The sequence below is a fragment of the Bombina bombina genome, chromosome 10 (assembly GCF_027579735.1).
Source record: "Bombina bombina isolate aBomBom1 chromosome 10, aBomBom1.pri, whole genome shotgun sequence".
In the NCBI taxonomy this organism is placed as follows: Eukaryota; Metazoa; Chordata; class Amphibia; order Anura; family Bombinatoridae; genus Bombina; species Bombina bombina.
In genome coordinates this window covers 212,145,276-212,163,077 of record NC_069508.1, presented here as the reverse complement: position 1 = coordinate 212,163,077, position 17,802 = coordinate 212,145,276, and the positions used below count along the sequence as shown (strand labels likewise).

At 36.0% G+C, this 17,802-nt stretch overlaps 1 protein-coding gene across 1 annotated transcript in view; it reads left to right on the top strand.

The window, feature by feature from the left end:
* Positions 1-468: 468 nt before the first annotated feature.
* Positions 469-17,802, top strand: part of JAK1 (Janus kinase 1) — a 459,211-nt gene continuing 441,877 nt past the window's right edge. The window contains exons 1-2 of the mRNA XM_053693677.1: positions 469-664; positions 15,493-15,616. Coding sequence (XP_053549652.1) covers positions 493-664; positions 15,493-15,616 — 296 coding nt within the window. The 5' untranslated portion in view covers positions 469-492. The remainder of the gene's footprint in view (positions 665-15,492; positions 15,617-17,802) is intronic.

Genomic DNA, 17,802 nt, shown 5'->3' with positions numbered 1-17,802 from the left:
CACAACTCTTTATTTTGGGGGCAATTGGGGGACATTTTTAAAATTTGCCAGCCACTCGTAATGGCTGGATATTTAAAGTGCCCCCCGTAAACAGACAAATTTTCCAGTTTAGGGGTGCACATTAAATTAGTGCTCCACTTGTAATCTATCCCATAGCTGCAGGGCAGCAATACACTGCTGGGATCTAGTTGAACATATCTGGTGAGCCAATGAGAAAAGGCATATGTGTGTAGCCACCAATTACCTTCTAGCTAACAGTAGTGCATTGCTGTTCTTGAGCTTAGCTAGGCAAGTTTTTTTTTTTTTTTTTAAACAAAGGATACTAAGAGAATTAAGTAATTTCACAACAGACATAAATTGAAAAGTTTCTTAAAATGGAATGTTCTATGAACCATGAAAGTTTATATTTGACTTTCATGCCCCTTTAAAAGCATTAATATTATTATTATTATTTTTTTTTTTTTGCAGAATCTAAATGAATAAGAAGATTTAATGACAATGGCTTTTTGTGCGAAAATGAGACAGTCAAAGAAACCTGAAGTGGCTGTTGTTACCTATGAGGGATTGGAAATTCATTTTTATTTACCGGATAAGCCCTCCATTCATTTTTCTCAAGGAGAGTTTACTTCTGAAGACCTATGCATTGAAGCCGCTCTCAAGTGCAGTAAGAACTGTATTTTAATTTAAAAAAACTCCTTTTTCTAAATTAATTGTATATACATTTAATACATACATACATTGTGTATACATTTAATACATACATACATTGTGTATACATTTAATACATACATACATTGTGTATACATTTAATACATACATACATTGTGTATACATTTAATACATACATACATTGTATATACATTTAATACATACATACATTGTGTATACATTTAATACATACATACATTGTGTATACATTTAATACATACATACATTGTGTATACATTTAATACATACATACATTGTATATACATTTAATACATACATACATTGTATATACATTTAATACATACATACATTGTGTATACATTTAATACATACATACATTGTGTATACATTTAATACATGCATACATTGTGTATACATTTAATACATACATACATTGTGTATACATTTAATACATACATACATTGTGTATACATTTAATACATACATACATTGTGTATACATTTAATACATACATACATTGTATATACATTTAATACATACATACATTGTATATACATTTAATACATACATACATTGTATATACATTTAATACATACATACATTGTGTATACATTTAATACATACATACATTGTGTATACATTTAATACATGCATACATTGTGTATACATTTAATACATGCATACATTGTGTATACATTTAATACATACATACATTGTGTATACATTTAATACATACATACATTGTGTATACATTTAATACATACATACATTGTATATACATTTAATACATACATACATTGTATATACATTTAATACATACATACATTGTATATACATTTAATACATACATACATTGTGTATACATTTAATACATACATACATTGTGTATACATTTAATACATACATACATTGTATATACATTTAATACATACATACATTGTGTATACATTTAATACATACATACATTGTGTATACATTTAATACATACATACATTGTATATACATTTAATACATACATACATTGTGTATACATTTAATACATACATACATTGTATATACATTTAATACATACATACATTGTATATACATTTAATACATACATACATTGTGTATACATTTAATACATACATACATTGTGTATACATTTAATACATGCATACATTGTGTATACATTTAATACATGCATACATTGTGTATACATTTAATACATACATACATTGTGTATACATTTAATACATACATACATTGTGTATACATTTAATACATACATACATTGTGTATACATTTAATACATACATACATTGTATATACATTTAATACATACATACATTGTATATACATTTAATACATACATACATTGTGTATACATTTAATACATACATACATTGTGTATACATTTAATACATACATACATTGTATATACATTTAATACATACATACATTGTATATACATTGTATATACATTTAATACATACATACATTGTGTATACATTTAATACATACATACATTGTGTATACATTTAATACATACATACATTGTATATACATTTAATACATACATACATTGTGTATACATTTAATACATACATACATTGTATATACATTTAATACATACATACATTGTATATACATTTAATACATGCATACATTGTGTATACATTTAATACATACATACATTGTGTATACATTTAATACATACATACATTGTGTATACATTTAATACATACATACATTGTGTATACATTTAATACATACATACATTGTGTATACATTTAATACATACATACATTGTGTATACATTTAATACATACATACATTGTATATACATTTAATACATACATTGTATATACATTTAATACATGCATACATTGTGTATACATTTAATACATACATACATTGTGTATACATTTAATACATGCATACATTGTGTATACATTTAATACATACATTGTATATACATTTAATACATGCATACATTGTGTATACATTTAATACATGCATACATTGTGTATACATTTAATACATACATTGTATATACATTTAATACATGCATACATTGTATATACATTTAATACATGCATACATTGTGTATACATTTAATACATGCATACATTGTGTATACATTTAATACATACATTGTATATACATTTAATACATACATTGTATATACATTTAATACATACATTGTATATACATTTAATACATGCATACATTGTATATACATTTAATACATGCATACATTGTGTATACATTTAATACATACATACATTGTGTATACATTTAATACATACATACATTGTGTATACATTTAATACATACATACATTGTATATACATTTAATACATACATACATTGTATATACATTTAATACATACATACATTGTATATACATTTAATACATACATACATTGTGTATACATTTAATACATACATACATTGTGTATACATTTAATACATGCATACATTGTGTATACATTTAATACATACATACATTGTATAATACATTGTATATACATTTAATACATACATACATTGTGTATACATTTAATACATACATACATTGTGTATACATTTAATACATACATACATTGTGTATACATTTAATACATACATACATTGTGTATACATTTAATACATACATACATTGTGTATACATTTAATACATACATACATTGTGTATACATTTAATACATACATACATTGTATATACATTTAATACATACATACATTGTGTATACATTTAATACATACATACATTGTGTATACATTTAATACATACATACATTGTGTATACATTTAATACATACATACATACCTTGTATATACATTTAATACATACATACATTGTATATACATTTAATACATACATACATTGTGTATACATTTAATACATACATACATTGTATATACATTTTAATACATGCATACATTGTGTATACATTTAATACATACATACATTGTGTATACATTTAATATATACATACATTGTGTATACATTTAATACATACATACATTGTATATACATTTAATACATACATACATTGTGTATACATTTAATACATACATACATTGTGTATACATTTAATACATACATACATTGTATATACATTTTAATACATGCATACATTGTATATACATTTAATACATACATACATTGTATATACATTTAATACATGCATACATTGTGTATACATTTAATACATACATACATTGTGTATACATTTAATATATACATACATTGTGTATACATTTAATACATACATACATTGTATATACATTTAATACATACATACATTGTGTATACATTTAATACATACATACATTGTGTATACATTTAATACATACATTGTATATACATTTAATACATACATACATTGTGTATACATTTAATACATTAATACAACAAAAGAAAAGGGGGCGCCCTTGAGAGTATCTATAAATGGTAATATGTAGTATATGAGGTAGCTTATATGTTACCAATAGAAATGCACTTTTCAGTATAAATGATGATACACTGATTCAGTAGTAACTAGTATATATGTTGTGGACAGAGTAAATAGATGTTAACCTATACAATTTGATAATCACAATGTTAATAGGACAGTTGTATCTCACTCAAAACTAGTATATACGTTGTGAACAGAGTAAATAGATGTTAGCCTAAACAATTTGATAATCACAATGTTAATAGGATAGTTATATCTCACTCAAAGATAGTGGTTAATGGGTGACAATGATCACTATATTGTCCTTTATAAAGGTCTTGATAGTAGAATACCAAGGCAGCAATCTGTAGTGGTCCAGACCAGGATCCAATTAAGCAATCTAAAATATCAAACAGAGACAGATGCGCCACATGGCCCAATATTGTAGTTTCCAAATTTATGTAGATTTTACTATATAGTTGAACTCACATGTATTGGAGCACCTCAATTGGTGCAAATGACACAGTCTGGGATCTATAACAGTCACCCAGCAGACCGGCCTCTCGAGTTGTTCAGGGTCTGTGTAAAATAGAAAACACAAAAAAGCCTATATGGCCTAGTATTGTATGACTAGAGTGATTTCACACCAGATAGTAGTATAAGATTTTGAACTCACATTTGGTGAAGCATCCCCAATGATGCTATAGAGACAAGCTGGGATTAATTCAGTCACCCAACAGACTTAGCTCGCGGCATACAGCATGCAATAGTCCTCTCAGTGGTCTTTAGGTCAGTGATATCCTCAGATAAAAACCAGTTCATAGGCAGCAAGTGTTTATAGTAAAAGTTAAAATCACTTTAATAAAATAATATTAAATTGCGACGCGTTTCTCAGTCTCAGACTGTTTCCTCAGGCATAATAAAATGGTTTACAAACACTTGCTATATATTCCTAAACAAACCACTTAACATAATTGGTAACACTTGTTGTGGGTGTGGTTTATGACATCATCAGTATCCTAGCTACTGATATATTTTAGCAACAAATGTGACACAGTATTGTATACTTAAACAATGTACATCAGAGTTTACATTTTATGAGTCAAGTGAAACAATCTACCTCATACTTTGCAGTGCAAATATTAATCATAATACATAAAACACATCAATATTATAATATTGTAGCAATACATATATTTCCCCATATCCAGTGAGATTTGTCTCATGCTACTCAATCATATCTGATTCCTATCTCTATTTCTATTTAATGTCTAGGCTGGGTCTGTTTTATATCAGAACATCTTTAATCCATTGTTTAATGGTTTATCTTTTTTCTTATTTAGTTTTTAAGTGTCTGATCCCTCTCTGCCAATAGCCCCAATCTACATTTAATATGAGGGTAACTATTTTTTGTTCAAACCTTTGTATTAAACATTATAAGCCCTTTGATTTATTGGTATGTAATAGTTTTATAATCTACTGCTGTGCATAAACTGTGATTTCAAATGGCAGGTTGTTGACTAACCTTATAGGGCTATTGATCCATTAGATTCGAGTAGTTTCAAACGCCATCTGATGTTCTAAATGGCGTGTGTGTTGCGCTAATGCGCATGTGTACAACGTCAATGTGTATGTGAGTAATGTTGCCAAGGGAACAAATAGTGTTAGTCAATTATACGTTGTGCGTAAAACGTGATACGTCCCAAGCTGCGCCAGTGCGCATGTCAGCACTGCTAAGGCGTCTCAAGCTTTCGTTGCCAAGGGAACCGGAATCCCATTCAATCTCACGTTATGCGTGTTATAGCCTTACAGCTGATAGGTTAGTATTATCTTGTAGGAGGTTTTTATTGTTTATGCTAGTGCGCATGTCAGCATTGCCAAGGAGTCTCAAGTTTTCATTGCCAAGGGAACCAGAATCTCATTCAGTCTCACGTTATGCGTGCTATAGCCTTTCGACTGATAGGCCAATATTATCTTGTAGGTGGTTTCCATTGTCCATGGGAAATAGACACCAACTACAAATTGAGACGTATATATTTGCTCTCTTGTCCACAGTAACCCCCATATAATAATGGCATATTAGTGGAAAAAATATATAATAATAATAAAGAGCAATATCATATTCCATGTGTACCGAGTCCTTCCCATCATAACATATCGTAGTGGGATATGATTACAGACATGTAATGACATAATACCATATTTAGAACAAATGTTAGCCAAAATGATGTATGTTGTTATACATCAGAATATGTATGTATATATTGTTCATATAGGAAATCATAAATATTATAAATTTTATAAATTTTATAAAACTAGATCTCTTTTGACTCACAGTGTGTGTATTTCAGTAGTTAATATCCAGTGATACATACTACTATGTGATGTTGTTATAACAATATATAGGTCATATTATAACTAATCGTTATTATTGGGCTGATGGTACTGCGGCTCCATAGGAGTATATTTTACTAATACCCTTCCTTTATATGATGTCCCTATTTGTATTTACTAAGTGTCATGTATGTGTATATACATGTCTGTAATCATATCCCACTACGATACATTTAATACATACATACATTGTGTATACATTTAATACATACATACATTGTGTATACATTTAATACATACATACATTGTGTATACATTTAATACATACATACATTGTGTATACATTTAATACATACATACATTGTGTATACATTTAATACATACATACATTGTGTATACATTTAATATATACATACATTGTGTATACATTTAATACATACATACATTGTGTATACATTTAATACATACATACATTGTGTATACATTTAATACATACATACATTGTGTATACATTTAATACATACATACATTGTGTATACATTTAATACATACATACATTGTGTATACATTTAATACATACATACATTGTGTATACATTTAATACATACATACATTGTATATACATTTAATACATACATACATTGTGTATACATTTAATACATGCATACATTGTGTATACATTTAATACATACATACATTGTGTATACATTTAATACATGCATACATTGTATATACATTCTTTTTTTTTTTTTTTTTTTATAAACTTCTTTACTTTTCTTATCTTTAAATATTAATTGTATATTTCTAAACCTGTGGAATGTAGGCCGCCACATGGAATAACTAATGGGATGGGAGATTTTGCAGAATGGTAAAGGTTAGTTGGAATCTAAACCATTAGCAATGGCAGTTCTTATGACCCTCTAGAGGTCACATAATCAAAGTCTGCTACTACAGTCACACAAGAAGCTTAGAAGGACAAATTGTTATGGATCAGATTTCCAATTATAAGTAGTGAAAGTGTAAAAACCAGACAAATGGCGTGCCAGAAGTTGGCAAGAAGAAAAAGGGATGAGAAGAGGGTAATGCATAAAAAGTAAGAAGGTAGAGAAACAGATGGGAAACATGAATATGAGTATGAATTGGCAAGTGGGAAAGGAAAATGATAAAGGGGTCAGGAAAAGTGGAAACAAGAAATTTGAAAAATACAGGAAAAGATTGAGATACTAGGGGGCTAGTAAGGTCTTAAAAATTGTGATAATACTTTAGACAAGGGAAAATCAGAATGAAAAGTGGTGGCATTGTATAAGATGGGGTGAACCAGAAAGATTGCATTAGATGGGGGGGAACTCGGAAAGGGACACTGGTCCTGATGTATAAGGGGATAATCAAAAAGAGTAAACAGGTGATGGTGCATTAGGGGAGAGTCAAAGTGTAAACAGGTGATTGTACATTAGGGGAGAGTCAGAAAGAGTAGACGGTGATTGTACATTAGGAGGGAATCAGAAAGAGTAAACAGGTGATGGTGCATTAGGGGAGAGTCAGAAAGTGTAAACGGGTGATTGTACATTAGGGGAGAGTCAAAAAGAGTAGGCGGGTGATTGTACATTAGGGGAGAGTCAAAAAGAGTAGACGGGTGATTGTACATTAGGGGAGAGTCAAAAAGAGTAGACGGGTGATTGTACATTAGGGGAGAGTCAGAGTAAACGGGGGATAGTGCATTAGGGGAGAGTCAGAAAGAGTAAACAGATGATGGTGCATTAGGGGAGAGTCAGAAAGAGTAAACAGGTGATGGTGCATTAGGGCAGAGTCAGAGTAAACAGATGATGGTGCATTAGGGGGAGTATCAGAGAGTAAACAGGTGATGCATTAGGGGAGAATCTGAGAGATTAAACAGGTGATGTTGCATTAGGGGAGAATCTGAGAGAGTAAACAGGTGATGGTGCATTAGGGGAGAGTCAGAGTAAACAGGTGATGGTGCATTAGGGGAGAGTCAGCGTAAACAGGTGATGGTGCATTAGGGGAGAATCTGAGAGAGTAAACAGGTGATTGTGCATTAGGGGAGAGTCAGAGTAAACAGGTGATTGTGCATTAGGGGAGAGTCAGCGTAAACAGGTGATGGTGCATTAGGGGAGAATCTGAGAGAGTAAACAGGTGATGGTGCATTAGGGGAGAGTCAGAGTAAACAGGTGATTGTGCATTAGGGGAGAGTCAGAGTAAACAGGTGATTGTGCATTAGGGGAGAGTCAGAGAGAGTAAACAGGTGATTGTGCATTAGGGGAGAGTCAGAGTAAACAGGTGATGTTGCATTAGGGGAGAATCTGAGAGAGTAAACAGGTGATGGTGCATTAGGGGAGAGTCAGAGTAAACAGGTGATTGTGCATTAGGGGAGAGTCAGAGAGAGTAAACAGGTGATTGTGCATTAGGGGAGAGTCAGAGTAAACAGGTGATGTTGCATTAGGGGAGAATCTGAGAGAGTAAACAGGTGATGGTGCATTAGGGGAGAATCTGAGAGAGTAAACAGGTGATGTTGCATTAGGGGAGAATCTGAGAGAGTAAACAGGTGATGTTGCATTAGGGGAGAATCTGAGAGAGTAAACAGGTGATGGTGCATTAGGGGAGAGTCAGAGTAAAGAGGTGATGTTGCATTAGGGGAGAATCTGAGAGAGTAAACAGGTGATGGTGCATTAGGGGAGAGTCAGAGTAAACAGCTGATGGTACATTAGGGAAGAGTCAGAGTAAACAGGTGATATTGCATTAGGGGAGAGTCAGCGTAAACAGGTGATTGTGCATTAGGGGAGAGTCAGAGTAAACAGGTGATTGTGCATTAGGGGAGAGTCAGAGAGAGTTAAAAGGTGATAGTGCATTAGGGAAGAGGAGGGAAGAAGTAGTAATCATGTATTAGATGGAGATAGCTGACAATAGAAACAGTTGATAATGTTAGATGACGATAAGTCTAAAAGAAAAACGGGTGATGATGCATTAGATGGTGGAGAGACAGAAATAGAAGTTGGGGATGGAATAAAGATGGAGGAGAGTGTTGTTATCGGTTATCAATGGTAAGTGTGTGAAAGAGAAGCTAAAGATGTCACAGAGAATCTGGGGTATAGTCAGAAGTATGAGTGTGAGAATCACGGGAGACACAAGATAGAGAGAAGCAGAACAAACTTGGAAACTGTAGGAGGGTGAAAAATAGTGAGAGATGAGGGTGAGAGAAGGAAAGGGGTACACTGGAGTGAGATGGTCAGGGAGTGTAATGGGACAAGGACCTAAAAGAGACATGCACAACAAATCAAGTCTTTTATTTATATATATAAATATATATTATATATATATATATATATATTTTTTTTTTATTTTTAAAGTCCATATTTCCTTCCTAAGATAGGGAGAGTCCACGGATTCATTCCTCACTGTTGGGAAATACTACATCTGTCCACCAGGAGAAGGCAAAGACACCCCAGCCAAAGGCTTAAATATCCCTCCCATTTCTTCATTACCCCAGTCATTCTTTGCCTTTCGTCACGTTAGGAGTTGGCAGAGAAGTGTCAGAAGATTCAGAGAGTCCTGAAAAAGGGTATCTGCCCTTCGAGATAGTATTGGAGTTTTAAGTAGTCATGTCAACCTCTTAGTTGAGAGTATTGATGAAAGTAAGAGTCTGGAGATGCAGGGAAAGTATTTCTGCGAAACCATCCAGACTACTGCTAACAGCTCTTATGCAATCAGTGTTGACGAGTTTCACTGCCTGCTTTCTCTCACTCAAGTCCATGTCAGGAGCGCTGCTATAAGAGTGTCACACTTGAGAGGCTGTGTTCTGTTCCACAGCATGGATCTTGGAGGTAAGATTGTTTCAATTTTTACACATAAAACTCTATAACAGGGTCACAGTGTGGCTCCTTTATACCTTGATAGGATCCAGGGTTAATATCCTCTGAAGGGGAGGTTAATTAATCAGTGTTATAATTATTTACATGCTGCTTTGTGTGATTTTTTCCTGGGCTGATAGACTGTGTGTTTTTTGCTGGAACAAACAGGTTTCACTTTTAAGTTTCACTTTTGTTTTTGAAAGTGTTGCACAGCTCCTATTACTTGCTGTACTTGTAATAACAGGGGAAGTACTGTCTTGCACTCCATGCGATCGGGTGTGGTCTATGTTCATTCTCTCAATTTCGGATGAGACTTGAACCTGAGGAGAGTGTTTCCTCTTTTAACTGTCTGGGTCTAGGAGGTGGTGAGTGCCCCAGCCATTGGGAGTATAAAGGTGCAGTTTTCTATAATAAAAAAAAAGGTTTTTATTTGTGTCCTCCTGTGGATATAACCTTGGCTGTAGAGGACTCTGACATGTTAGAAGGTACTCCTGTACTAAATCATACCTGTTTATATTGTGGTTTTCCCGCCCACTTAATTATGTTCCACATGCCTTAACACCGTTATAAAGTCTAAGACAAGCCTGCTAAGGCTCTTAGTCCCTCTGAGCCGTCTACTTCTCAGGACTGGGCATCCCGTGAGATTACTACCCTTGCTACATTATCCACTCCACATGCAGTTCCCCATCCGCAGGGGGCCTTCTTCCTGCGGACTTGCAAGTGGCGGTATCTGCGGCCCTCAGTGCATTACCATTACCTCGCTCTAACAAATGCAAGAGAGAGGTTAAATATAGCTCTCCTGACCCGGAGTCATCTAAATATTTATCAGATTTAGCTTTTATGTCCCAGTTATCCGATGATGAGATAACCTCTGTAGCTTCAGAGGGTGAACTTTCTGGGTCGGAGTCCTTAGCGTCTAAGCCTCCTGTTGCGGAGGAACCGTCCTTTAGATTTAAAATTGAGCACTTGCGTTTTTTATCAAAGAAGGTGCTGTCTACGTTAGAGGTTCCAGAGGCCGTGCTGCCTGAAAAACCTATGATACCTAAATTAGACAGAGTTTACAAGTTCCTTTGACTTTTCCTGTGCCGGTTAAGATGGCGAACATTATTAAGAAAGAATTGGAAAAATTGGTTCTTCCTTTTCCCCCTCGTCTACTTTTTAAAAAGTTGTTCCCGATCCCGGACTCTCAACTGGATTTGTGGGGCTCCATTTCTAAGGTGGATGGCTTGCTAAACATACTACTATACCTCTTGAGGATAGTTCTTCATTCAGAGAGCCGATGTATAAGAAAATGGAAACCTTTCTGAGAAAGATGGTTTTTTTTTTCCAACCGTCGGCTGCAGTTGTCGCAGTTTCCGGAGCGGCTACCTACTGGTGCGACTCTTTCTCGGAACTCATTGTGGTGGAGTCGCCCCTCGTGGATATTCAAGACAGAATTAAAGTTCTGAGAATTGCTTATTCTTTTATCTGTTATGCGAACATGCAATTATTCGCCTAAATGCAAAGGCCTCTGGCTTTGCGATCCTAGCCCGCCAGGGGCTCTGGTTGAAGTCTTGGTCTGCGGATATGACTTCTATGTCCAGACTCCTTTCTCTTCCCTTCAAGGGAAAGATTTTATTTGGTCCAGGCCTGGACTCAATTATTTCTACGGTTACCGGAGGCAAGGGTGCCTTCCTACCGCAAAATAAGAAGAAAAAGTCTAAGGGATGACAATCTTCTAATTTTTTTTCCCTTTCATTCTGACAAATCCCAATGACAACAATCCTCCACCAAGCCTGAGCAACCCAAGAGTACTTGGAAGCTGGCTCAGTCCTGGAATAAATTCAAGCAAAATAAGAAGCCCGCCCAAAACAAATCGGCATGTAGGGGGCAGACTGTCTCTTTTTTTTTAGACGCCTGGATCAAGGACGTACAGGATCCATGGATCCTGGAGGTGGTATCTCAGGGATATAAGAAGGGGTTTCAAATCTCATCCGCCAAGGGGCAGATTCCTTCTCTCGAATCTGTTTACCAGACCAGAAAAGAGGGATGTTGTCCCGGTGCCTATCGAAGAAAGAGGTTTGGGGTTTTATTCAAACCTTTTCGTGGTCCTAAAGAAGGAGGGTACTTCCCCCCAATTCTGGACCTAAAGTGCTTAAACAAATTTCTCAGTGTCCCTTCCTTCAAGATGGAGACGATAAGGTCCATTCTTCCTTTAATTCAGGAAGGCCAGTTTATGACCACTATAGATCTGAAGGACGCTTACCTTCATGTTCCAATTCACAGGGAACACTTTCAGTTCCTGAGGTTTACATTCCTGGCCAGCACTTTCAGTTCATTGCCCTTCCGTTTGCCTAGCTACTGCTCCAAGAATCTATACAAAGGTTCTGGGGGCTCTTCTAGCCGTTGCCAGAACTCAGGGTATTGCAGTAGCCCCATACTTGGACGATATTCTGGTGCAAGCACCATCCTTTCGTCTTGCGGAAGAATTCTCGAAGTCCCTTCTCAGTCTTCATCGATCACATGGATGGAAGATAAACTTGGAAAAGAGTTCTCTTATTCCAAGTACCAGGGTGGAATTCCTGGGTACTATAATAGACTCCATATCCATGAGGATATTTCTAACAGACCAGAGACGTTGCAAGCTAAATTTGGCATGTCTTGCCCTCCAGACCTCCTTGAGTCCCTCTGTGGCTCAGTGTATGGAGGTGATTGATCTCATGGTGTCCTGCATGGACATCATTCCTTTTGCCAGATTCCGTCTCAGACCTTTATAACTGTGCATGCTGAGGCAGTGGAATGGCGATTATTCAGATCTGTCTCAACAAATTGTATTAGACAGCCGGTCGAGAGAATCGCCCTCTTGGTGGCTCTGTCCAGATCATCTGTCCAGAGGGACATGCTTCTTAAGACCATCGTGGGAGATTGTGACTACGGGCGCAAGGCTTCACGGATGGGGAGTTGTTTGGGGTGCTAGGAAGGCACAGGGGTTGTGGACTTGGGAGGAGTCCTCCCTCCCGATCAATATTTTGGGACTATGGGCAATCTTCAAGGCCTTGAAGGCTTGGCCACTTCTGGGTTATTCCCAGTTTATCAGATTCCAATCAGACAAAATAACCTTTGTGGCTTGCATCAACCATCAGGGGGGAACGAGAAGTTCCTTGGCGATGAAGGAAGTATCTCAGATTCTGGAGTCGGCGGAGGCCCACAGCTGTTCACTGTCAGCGATCCACATTCCGGGTGTGGACAACTGGGAGGCATATTTTCTCAGCAGGCAATCCTTCATCTAGGGGAATGGTCTCTCCATTCCGAGGTGTTTGCAGAGATATGCAGCAAGTGGGGGACGCCAGAGATAGCTCATTGCGTCCCGTCTCAATACCAAGCTACCCAGGTATGGGTCGAAGGATCCCCAAGCGGATCTAATAGATGCACTAGCAGTGCCCTGGATGTTCAAACTCGTATATCTTTTTCCTCCATTACCGCTTCTTCCTCAAGTGGTGGCCCGCATCAAGCAGGAGCGGGTATCAGTAATCCTAATTGCTCCATCGTGGCCGCGAAGGACGTGGTTCGCAGATCTAGTGAGGATGTCCTCATCTTCTCTGTGGAAGTTACCTTGTCGCAGAGACCTGCTGATACAAGGTCCATTTGTTCATCAAAATCTAGATTCTCTGAGGCTGACTGCGTGGAGATTGAACATTTTAGGCTTAGCCAATAGAGGTTTCTCTGAGAGTGTCATTGATACTCTTATTCAAGCTTGTAAACCAGTTACTCAACGTATCTACCACAAGGTGTTAAGGACCTACTTATTCTGGTGTGAAGAGCTTGTTTTTTCCTGGCACAGAGTTAAGGTTGCCAGGATCTTATCTTTTCTCCAGTATGGGCTGGAGAAGGGCGCTTCTACTAGTTCCCTGAGGGAACAGATTTCGGCCCTGTCGGTTTTATTGCAAAAGAGACTGGCTGAGCTTCCAGACGTGCAATGCTTTGTTAAGGCTCTGATTAGGATCAGACCTGAGTTTGGATCTGGGGCTCCTCCTTGGAGCCTAAATCTTGTTCTTCGGGTTTTGCAACATGTTCTGTTTGAGCCTCTGCATTCCGTTGACATTAAATTGTTATCTTGGAAGGTTCTCTTTTTATTGGCTATTGCCTCTGAGCAGAGTTTCTGAGATCTCTGCTTTGCAATGTGAGCCCCCTTATCTGATTTTTCATGCAGATAAGGCAGTTTTACGTACTAAATTAGGTATTCTTCCTAAGGTTGTGTCAGATCGCAACATCAATCAGGAGATTGTGGTTACTTCCTTGTGTCCTAATCCTTCTTCATCGAAGGAACGCTCACTTTACAATTTGTATGTGATTCGCCCCTTGAAGTTCTATCTTCAGGCTACTAAGGAGTTTAGACAATCTTCCTCTTTGTTTGTTGTCTATTCGGGGGAAGCATTAGGGGCAGAAGGCTACTTCGACTTCCCTATCATTTTGGTTAAGGAGTGTCATCTGCTTAGCTTACGAGACAGCGGGACATTATCCTCCTGAGAGGATAACGGCTCATTTCACTAGAGCAGTGGCTGCCTCTTGGGCCTTTAAGAACGAGGCCTCTATGAATCAGATTTTTAAAATTTTTACAACTTTGATGTTTTTGCTTCGGCTGAAGTAGCTTTTGGGAGAGAAGTTTTGCAGACTGTGGTGCCCTCAGAAAAGGGTCCGCCTCTTCCTTTTTGTTCCCTCCTGTTATTCATTCAGTGTCCTCTGGAGCTTGGGTATAGTGTTCCCAACGGTAAGAAATTAAGCAGTGGACTCTCCCTATCTTAGAAAAGAAAACATAATTTATGCTTACCAGATAAATTCCTTTCCTTCCGGATAGGGAGAGTCCACGGCCCCCGCCCGTTTTTGTTGTTTTTGTCTATGGGCGATCCCCTATTATTTATTTTATTCTTCTGGCACCATTTATACCCTAATGTTTCTCCTACTTTTCCTTGTTCCCTCGGCAGAATGACTGGGGTAATGAGGAAGTGGGAGGGATATTTAAGCCTTTGGCTGGGGTGTCTTTGCCTCCTCCTTGTCGCCAGGTGTTGTATTTCCAAACAGTGAGGAATGAAGCCGTGGACTCTCCCTATCCGGAAGGAAAGGATTTTATTTGGTAAGCATAAATTATGTTTTTTATTTTTCTGGGTCTTGATTTAAAATCTAAACTACTTTTTTTTCTTCTTCATTGTCTTTTTCTACCCAAGATATTTCTCCACTCTGCCACAACCTCTTTGGTTTGTATAATGAAAAAGATCATCTTTGGTATCCTCCAAATCACATTTTCAAAATTGATGCCAATTTGTCTTTCCGACTACATTACCGAATGAGGTAAGTCAGTAAATTGTAAGCCCTTTTTAACTGTAGATGACATCTTCCTATTGTGTTTTTTCTTATGTTTCTTCCCTGGATCGGTACCAAAGTTCTGCAAGTGCTAAACTGATCTATTTTTACCTGTGAGATACAAAAGTCCTTAATATAACTGTATTTCCATTTTTAGCTGCCAATTTTTACTGACATTCAGGAAATTAGAATATTGACCACTTTAGGTTTGTTCTTTTTAAATGGTCCCTGTAACTGTAAGGGAAAGTAAAACTGGTAACACAATCAGCCCAAAAATACTCCTCCGATAAGCAATATCAGACTGGCACCTTTGGTGATTTAATCCCTGTCTGTGATAAAGATTGATATAAGGAAGACTGAGAAGTTAAGCATTCTCTGATGTTTGTTTTGTTTAAAGGATCATTCAACTTTTTTGGTGTCTTTTGGTATTCTTTGTTGAAAGCTAAACCTAGGTAAGCTTATACCCTAATTTCTAAGCCCTTGAGGCTGCCTCTTATTGCATTTTGACAGTTTTTCACAGTTAGACAGCGTTAGTCAATGTGTGCCATATAGATAACGTGCTCATTCCTTTGGAGTTATGCAGTAGACAGCACTTATTGGCTAAAATGCAAGTTTGTAAATTAGCACTGAGATAAGAGGGCAGTCTGCAGATGCTTATATACAAGGTAATCACAGAGTTAAAAAGTATATAAATAAAACTGTGTTGGTTGTGCAAAACTGGAGAATCGGTAATAGAAGGATTATCTTTCTTTTTAAACAGCAAACATGTTCAGGTAGACTGTCATTTTAAGGAAATCTTTAAATACCATAAATTGGGACAAAGTATTCTCAAATAAAACAGAGGAGAAATAAAGAAAATCTAAATGTTAGATGATTATAAAGCATTGCGCAAATGACACTGCACAAACACTGGCATCTGCAAGATATTGTTAATTAAATCTAATTGCTCTTACTGAATGATGAAAACGAAGCTTCCTTATATTATGAAATATATTTTTTATTCCCTTAGATGACACCACCAGTGCTAGCCCTCCAAAATGGTCGTGTTTTTAACTTAAAAGCTGTGGCCAATCGCTGAGCTTTAAATTTAAATTGTAATAAACTCTGTGTGCATGCGCAAAAGGTTATCTGTCAATCATCTGTCCCTATAGCATAGTCCCCATGGCCCCATAGAATAAAACATAATTTATGTAAGAACTTACCTGATAAATTCATTTCTTTCATATTAGCAAGAGTCCATGAGCTAGTGACGTATGGGATATACATTCCTACCAGGAGGGGCAAAGTTTCCCAAACCTCAAAATGCCTATAAATACACCCCTCACCACACCCACAAATCAGTTTAACGCATAGCCAAGAAGTGGGGTGATAAGACAAAAGTGCGAAAGCATAAAAAATAAGGAATTGGAATAATTGTGCTTTATACCAAAAAATCATAACCACCACAAAAAAGGGTGGGCCTCATGGACTCTTGCTAATATGAAAGAAATGAATTTATCAGGTAAGTTCTTACATAAATTATGTTTTCTTTCATGTAATTAGCAAGAGTCCATGAGCTAGTGACGTATGGGATAATGATTACCCAAGATGTGGATCTTTCCACACAAGAGTCACTAGAGAGGGAGGGATAAAATAAAGACAGCCAATTCCTGCTGAAAATAATCCACACCCAAAATAAAGTTTAAATCTTATAATGAAAAAAACTGAAAATATAAGCAGAAGAATCAAACTGAAACAGCTGCCTGAAGTACTTTTCTACCAAAAACTGCTTCAGAAGAAAAAAACACATCAAAATGGTAGAATTTAGTAAAAGTATGCAAAGAAGACCAAGTTGCTGCTTTAAGAGCAAAAAACAAGAGGGCGACCCCAAGTGCAGATCAATGATGAACCAGTGGTGAAAATCTGTTAGTACTGACGAATGGATACTCACAAGATGAATTGCACCCTGAAGTGCAAATATGGCATACTAGGAATATTATAGTGTCCTAGTGCACAAATCCAACCCAAAAGAGGCACTGTCGTGATGACAAATGAACTCGAGCTTTAGGCTCTATAGATTATCTTAAATATTTAAAAGCCATATTGGAAATAATCGTCATAGTATGTATACATGCAGGGTTTATTTCTGCCAATGCGCTATTTATATATCTATTTATCTTCCTTGGTGGTATTAT